The sequence below is a fragment of the Phaethon lepturus genome, unplaced genomic scaffold (genome assembly GCF_000687285.1).
Source record: "Phaethon lepturus isolate BGI_N335 unplaced genomic scaffold, ASM68728v1 scaffold25496, whole genome shotgun sequence".
Taxonomy (NCBI): domain Eukaryota; kingdom Metazoa; phylum Chordata; class Aves; order Phaethontiformes; family Phaethontidae; genus Phaethon; species Phaethon lepturus.
The window spans coordinates 1-7,052 of NW_010545959.1; the positions used below are offsets into that span (position 1 = coordinate 1).

The 7,052-nt window shown below is 56.2% G+C and overlaps 1 protein-coding gene across 1 annotated transcript in view; it reads left to right on the plus strand.

Moving 5' to 3' along the window:
* Nucleotides 1-6: 6 nt before the first annotated feature.
* The window catches only part of NEK8 (NIMA-related kinase 8), a 10,317-nt gene continuing 3,271 nt past the window's right edge, over nt 7-7,052 (plus strand). The window contains exons 1-9 of the mRNA XM_010289143.1: nt 7-21; nt 448-653; nt 1,725-1,957; nt 2,713-2,844; nt 3,038-3,246; nt 3,646-3,725; nt 4,279-4,460; nt 4,694-4,844; nt 5,844-5,920. Coding sequence (XP_010287445.1) covers nt 518-653; nt 1,725-1,957; nt 2,713-2,844; nt 3,038-3,246; nt 3,646-3,725; nt 4,279-4,460; nt 4,694-4,844; nt 5,844-5,920 — 1,200 coding nt within the window. The 5' untranslated portion in view covers nt 7-21; nt 448-517. The remainder of the gene's footprint in view (nt 22-447; nt 654-1,724; nt 1,958-2,712; nt 2,845-3,037; nt 3,247-3,645; nt 3,726-4,278; nt 4,461-4,693; nt 4,845-5,843; nt 5,921-7,052) is intronic.

Sequence of the window (7,052 nt, forward strand, 5' to 3'; positions counted from 1 at the left end):
GGTGGGGAGAGGGGCTTTCGGGTGAGGGGGGCACCGGGCGTGGGGAAAAGGGGGGTCTCCAGGCCTTTTTACCGCGGAAATGCGTGTGGGGCGAGCGCCGGGTGTGTGGCACCGCCGGGGTGGGAAGCCGCAGGGAGAGGGGAAGCATCCAGGCCCTGGCTGTTGCCATGGCGATGGGGTGACACGGCACCGGGTGTGTGACACCCCCGGGGGGAGGGGCAGATTACAGGCCCCATTACCATGGCAACGTGTCACCCCAGGGTGGTGGCCAGGCCCCGTCCCCTGCCCCGCACTGAGGCCCTGTGGGGTGACACGGCACTGGGTGTGTGACACCCCCGGGGGGAGGGGCAGATTACAGGCCCCATTACCATGGCAACGTGTCACCCCAGGGTGGTGGCCAGGCCCCGTCCCCTGCCCCGCACTGAGGCCCTGTCCCCATCCCTGCAGCATCGTGCACCTGTGCCTGCGCAAGGCCGACCAGAAGCTGGTGATCCTGAAGCAGATCCCGGTGGAGCAGATGAGCAAGGATGAGCGGCTGGCGGCGCAGAATGAGTGCCAGGTCCTCAAGCTGCTCAGCCACCCCAACGTCATCGAGTACTACGAGAACTTCCTGGAGGACAAGGCGCTCATGATCGCCATGGAGTACGCCCCAGGTGGGCCCTCATCTCCCTCAGGACCTGCAGCAGGTTCCTCGGCATGTCCAGGGGATGCCAAGCCCACAGCTCTCCTTAGGTTGGGCCGCTGTGGCCCCATGTTGTGCTCCATGTGAAGATCCTGTGCCTTGGACACCCAAAGAGTCCAAACACGTCTCTATCTCGAACAGATATAGCCGTTATATATTTTTGCCGAAAAGAATCTGTGGGTCCTGGTGGACACCAAGTTGACTGTGAGCCAAGTGAGCAAGCACTGGCACAGGTTGCCTGGGAGAGGTTGTAGAGTCACCATCCTTGGAGATATTCAAAAGACAGGTTGTGGTCCTGGGCAACCAGCTCTAGGTGGCCCTACCTAAGCAGGGGTTTGGACCAGACGACCTCCTGAGGTCCCTTCCAACCTCAACCATTGTGTGATTCTGTGATTATATGCCTTATGCCTGCTAATCATGTCAGAAACAAAGAGATTTCTAACACCTCTGTCACTGATAAGTGTGCTACCATCTGCCCTTGGTTTAGGCTTTACGTACATTTCCCTGTGTCAGCTCTCGGCCACACGTTGGTCCCACAGCTCTATGTGGGAAGGTGTGATTTCTAACGAGGTTTGCTGTGGAGTTTAAGAAGAAATCAACATTTGCATGAGGGTTTGTTACAAGTTGTGTATGAGCCCTGAATCTGGCACTCCCCTTCTTCACAGGGGCCTCTCTGTGCCACATAGCCTCTTGGACTGCAAGAATTCACTTTTGCGGAACAGGCTTATCTTGTTCTGCCATCGAGGTTTCTGTCCTCCTCCAAGAGCTGTAATTTTAGCGTTTATTTTCCTGCTGCCTTTGACAATATGTCAACAGTAACTTCTCTCTCGCTGTTTCTTTGTCCCACCAACTGTGCTGCCATTGTTCTCCGCATGGTCTCGGGAGCATTGGAGGACGTGCTGCATGTCCCACCAGGACATGCTTTTTCCCATGCACTTGGCTTGTTAAGATGCTGTGGCTAAATCTCCCCTGGCTCTTAGGCTGGGTTTTGCACTGCCCTGTGCAGCCACCCTTGCCGATAGCCCTTTGTTGTTCTTTGCAGGGGGCACGCTAGCGGAGTTTATTCATAAGCGCTGTAACTCCCTGCTGGATGAGGATACCATCCTGCACTTCTTCGTGCAGATCCTCCTGGCTCTCCACCACGTGCACACCAAGCAGATCCTGCACCGCGACCTGAAGACTCAGAACATCCTCCTGGACAAACATCGCATGATTGTCAAGATTGGAGACTTTGGCATCTCCAAAATCTTGAGCAGCAAGAGTAAAGCCTACACGGTGAGTGGCCTGGCTTTGCAGGGGAACTTCTTACCACCGTGTCAGCAGGCTGGAAACTCTTGTCTTGGCTCACAATAGTCTCTTGGAAGCTGCTGTTGGCAGCGAGGTTGGATGTAGCGTGCTTGCAGTAGGCCATATCCGTGTGCTGCAATGCTGTTTTGCTCCCTGGAGTTTATACAGGCTAATATCTTTGCGCCCAAGTTTGCTGCAGCTCTTTGGGCTGCAGAAAGGTGAGAAAGACCTGCCTGCCCAAGCCTGGGAGAGGATGGGGTGTCTGGGCCCACTTGTGAGGGTAGACAGGGTTCCTCCCACTGTCACAGTGGGAGGGGTGGTGTTTGCAGGCTCGTCTGACACGTACTTGGCAACTGAACTCCTGCCTGTGCCCTGCCATCCTGCCTTGTCTTAATCTCCTCTCTCTGCTTGAGACCTGAGTATCATTCCCCACCTGGTCTAATCTGACTAGACGTTTATATCACGCTCGTTGCTCTGGGCTCTGATTCTCTCAAGTGGATAGGAGCAAAATTAGAGGTAATCTCTGTATGTGCAAGGCAGGTCACCAGTAAGGCAAATCCTCCTGTTTTTTACTGAGATTGTCAGGCAGATGTTGACACCAGGGAACAAAAGCCCAGCTCCACTATGATTTGGTTGGTGGTGCTCTAGCCAGCCTGCGCACTGGGCTCTAAACTGAGCCTTTCTCTTTCCACCTCGCTGCCCCAGTTTCACAGCATCATGGTAAATTTCTTTGTCTCTTCTAGGTTGTGGGAACTCCGTGCTACATCTCCCCAGAGCTCTGTGAGGGGAAGCCTTACAACCAGAAGAGTGATATCTGGGCTTTGGGCTGTGTGCTGTATGAGCTCGCCAGCCTCAAGAGGGCTTTCGAAGCTGCGGTAAGAGGGATGTGGTTTACATGTAGTGCAGGGAGCCGTGGCTTCTTACAGAGGTGAAAATGTATGCTTGGATCACTCTTCTCCCTGAGCCTGGAGGTGTGAAGGCAGAGGGCAGTGCTGAGAATTTCTTGCTTCTTGGCCTCACCTCTGACTGCCCAGCCACTGTATGTCTCTCTCTTGTTTTTCTCTTCAGAATCTTCCTGCCTTAGTATTGAAGATCATGAGTGGGACGTTCGCCCCAATATCGGATAGATACAGCCCTGACCTGCGCCAGCTCATCCTTAGCATGCTGAACCTGGATCCTTCCAAGCGACCCCAGCTGAATGAGATCATGGCCCGGGCCATCTGCATTCGTCCCCTTCTGAACCTCTACACAGATGTGGGCAGTGTCAAAATGCGAAGGCAAGTGATACTGCCACCTCGGTGTGCCTTAGGAGGGGCTGCCACAGCCCATGATGTGTCTGACCGGCTCACTGTCTCTGTTATGGGCTCCGAAGAGAGCATTGTCCCCATGCAGCTCTCCTGCGTTACCCGACATGCAGCTGCTGCACGTCGAGTGTGGCTCAGGGCTACGGCAGGAGTGGTCTTGTCATTTCAGTAACGGCGACTAGAGAGTTGTGAGCTCAGGGGGAAGCAAACTGATGCTAATTCCCCTCTCTCAGGTGGTTTATAGCACCTACCGAGGTGCTGTGAGCTATTCAGCCATGGCTTATGCTGTAGCTCTGCCCAGACCTTCTGTGATCCAGGGCTCTGCAGGCCCTCTGGGGCTGAGCTGACGTTGATGGGATTTTGGTTTGGCAGGCCTGAAAAGCCCTTGGCTCCGGTGCCAACAGTGACCCACAGCCGAACAGGAGGAAGAGTGAGCAGTGCCAGGCCGAGGGGTGAGTCCTGGCACAGTGTGTTCAACACAGTTCCATTCAGAAAGACCCTTTTCCTTGGACGTCAGGGGATCAGAGAGGCTTTTGAGCTTCTGGAGAGAGGAAATTAAGAGACATCCTGAGCCCTGGAGGAGCCCATGGGTACCTTGGCCCTGGGGACCAAGCAGTGCTTTTTCTCCAGCTGCCTCTTCTGGGTTTAGATCCCTTGAACCAAGTTTCTTCTCGTCCCATTGTAAAGGCTGGGAACCATCTGGTGGTGCTGAGGGGGGATGTCCCGGTGCAGGACAATGCAGCTGGAACTGGTAACAATTAGCTAGAGCTGTTGTGGGGCTGCTGCCCTCAGTTCTGGGATAAAATGCAAGGAGCTGTTCCCATGTGCTGCTCTCAGCCCTGACTGGGAGCTCCCCAGCAGCCCCTTGCCAGCCTTGGACTGATGCTGGTCTGGCCCTGCTAGCTGGCAGGCAGCTCTGCTGGCACCCAGACTGGCTGGTGGTGTTTCTGTTCCTGTGGTGGGAGAGTCAGGGATCTGCACTGATGATTTCCCTTTGACCCATAGGTGTTCGAGGTGGTTCAGCCAGGACAGGAATCCCTCCTCCACTGTCATCCATCTACACCTGGGGGAGCGGGATCACCACCCCGCTCCGCCTGCCCATGCTTAACACTGAAGTGGTGCAGGTGTCTGCTGGCAGGACGCAGAAGGCCGGAGTCACCAAATCGGGGCGGCTTATCATGTGGGAGGTGAGTGACAGGAAGCCTGGGGCAGGCAGGGGCCGTGGAAGGCTTGGATGTGCCATTTCTGAGGAGGAGACATTTCTGCTCACTGCATAGGACTGGCGCTGCATTCCCCAGGACCGCTGTCCAGTCCAGGGTGCGGGTAACACTGCTAAGCCCGTGGGAAGGGGCTCGTCTGAGTTCTCCAACCCCGCTCTTGCTGCAGAGGTGTGGCGGTCAACACAGCTTCTCTCTGCCAGGCTCCCCCGATGGGTGCTGCGGGAGGCCCTTCTCTCCCAGGAGCCACGGAGCAGCTCCAGCCTCAGTTTGTGTCCCGCTTTCTGGAGGGCCAGTCGGGCGTGACCATCAAACACGTGTCCTGTGGTGATCTCTTCACAGCCTGCCTCACAGGTGAGCTGCTGCCTTCTGCCTTCGCCTGGCCGAGTCCCAGACCCCTCTGCATGGCAGCTGGCTTGCAAATGCAGCATGGGGAGCCTGCTCGGAGAGGAACCCGAGAGATGCACTGGGCTGGGGTAACACGAAGGCCTCTGTGGTCTCTCATGTCACATCAGGTGGTGGTCAGAAATGGCAGGCATAGTCCTCCTATGATGCCACACTGGACAACTTGTTCCCAAAGGTCTGTCTGGTGTGGGGAGGGCCACAGATTTCTTGTCCTGGCTGCACTGGTGTCACCTGAAGCCGAAACTGGGCTGTACAGTGGGGACTGCAGTGTCAGGAGTGTCTGTAAAGTTCAGCCTTTCTCTGTCACATACTCTCTGAGTGTGACGCAGATGCAAGCAGTGACCTGCGGTCAGCATGAGCTCCTGCAGGGCTCGTTGTCCTCAGACGCAGGAAGGCAGGGTCTGAAGCCCCCTTAGAGTGGCCCAGGAGGTGTTCTGGCTGGGAGGAGAGCAGGCACACCGGCCTGAGGCTGTGTTTGTGGAGCAGAGGCCTCCCAATGGTCCTCTGGGAGCTTTGTTTGCACTTCTGCTGGGGATCAGGGCAGCAAATGACAGATATGCAACTGGCAAACTCCATAGGCATGGGTTTGTCCTACCTCTCCATGGCATTTCCTGCCACCCCTCTGCTGGGCGGCTGCTCGGTGAGTGCCTCTGTGTATTTAACACCTTGACAGACTGTGGAGTTAGCAGGTCCTGCGTACACAGCTGCAATAATGTTATCTTAGTGCTCTCCCTGTCATCTGCTGTTTGTTTGGCGAGTTGTCGCAGCACATCGAGGCTGCTGCTCTCTGGAAGCTCGCTGAAGGCCTCTGGCCCCCCCAGCAAGTTATGAGTCAGAGTGGGTCCAAGCAGAGCCGCTGTCCCGGGAGCCACGGCCAGCCCCACAGGCTGTGCGTGCTTTGCAGGGCCTCACGCGTGCCAGTAACCCGACTTCTTTCTGCTTTTCCAGACAGGGGGATAATCATGACTTTCGGCAGTGGCAGCAATGGCTGTTTGGGGCACGGAAATTTCACAGACGTAAGCCAGGTTTGTCAGGGTGCTGGGCATGCTGCTCCCCCAGGGTAGATCGTGCCTTCTGTGCCACGTGAGAGTGCTCATCCCGGCTCCAGGGATGTGCATCCCAGGCATGCTCTGGCATCCGACCCACTCCCCCTCCTCTCCTCATCACTGCGGGTTTTAAAAGACCCAACCTGCCTCTCTCTTTCTCTCTCCCCCCCTACACAATGATCCCTTTGAGCATGGGGGAAGTCAAGAGCTGCCTTGTGGTTGCTGTTGGCAGGCTCCCAGCTTGGAGGCTGCCTCCAATCACACACCTGCCTGCTTCACTCTTGGCCTGCAGCTGCCAGAGTTCACTGAGAAAAGTTATTTTTCAAAAGAGCCAGTATTTAAAGAAGAGCTGCGTGTTTCCGATTGGCTCGGAACACTGGGGCTGAGGGCCCATTGCTCCCTTCCAGCTTCTTCCTTGCCTGTCCTCGGATGTGGCAGCGATGGCTTCCAGCCGAGCCCAGGGACTGGTGCCATTTGTTGCTGTGGTCAGCTTGCTCGTTCATTCCCACTCTGTCCGGAGCCGAGCAGCCCAATGCTTATTGCTGGGGCGGGAGGGGCAGTTGGAAGCAGCAGCCAGAGCCCAACAAATGGTGCTTTTCACTTGAAGAAGATAATGAGACTCGAGGTGTCAGATCTAACAGCAGGTCATGGTGGGGGGCTGGGGTGAAATGTGGAGATCCTGGTCTCTCCACACCCTAGCTCACAGCTCCTCTGTACAAGAACCTTTCAGCCAACGCATCCTGCACCAAGCCCCTGCCTGCCCAGAGCATGCGTTAACAGCCCCTGGCACTCCCCACGTGGGCAGGGGGGCGAATCCCAGCCCTTCGGCTGAACCTATTCCCTCTCCAAACCGTTGTGCTGGCTGCTTTCTTCCGCCCCAGAGATGTTTGCATTATCTTCTGTGCTATGTGCACGTAGTCTCTAAACCCTTTGAAGACTGTATGGAAGAAAAAAAAAAATTCTGGTGTTTGTGTTGGATGAAAACTGGGATGCTGCCAGCGCTGTGTTGAGACTGGGGGGGCTGGGTGGGAGGGATGGGAGCAGCCGGGCAGGCTGGGAGGTCTCGGCTGACGGCTGCGGCTTTTTCCCCGGCAGCCCAAGGACGCGGGAA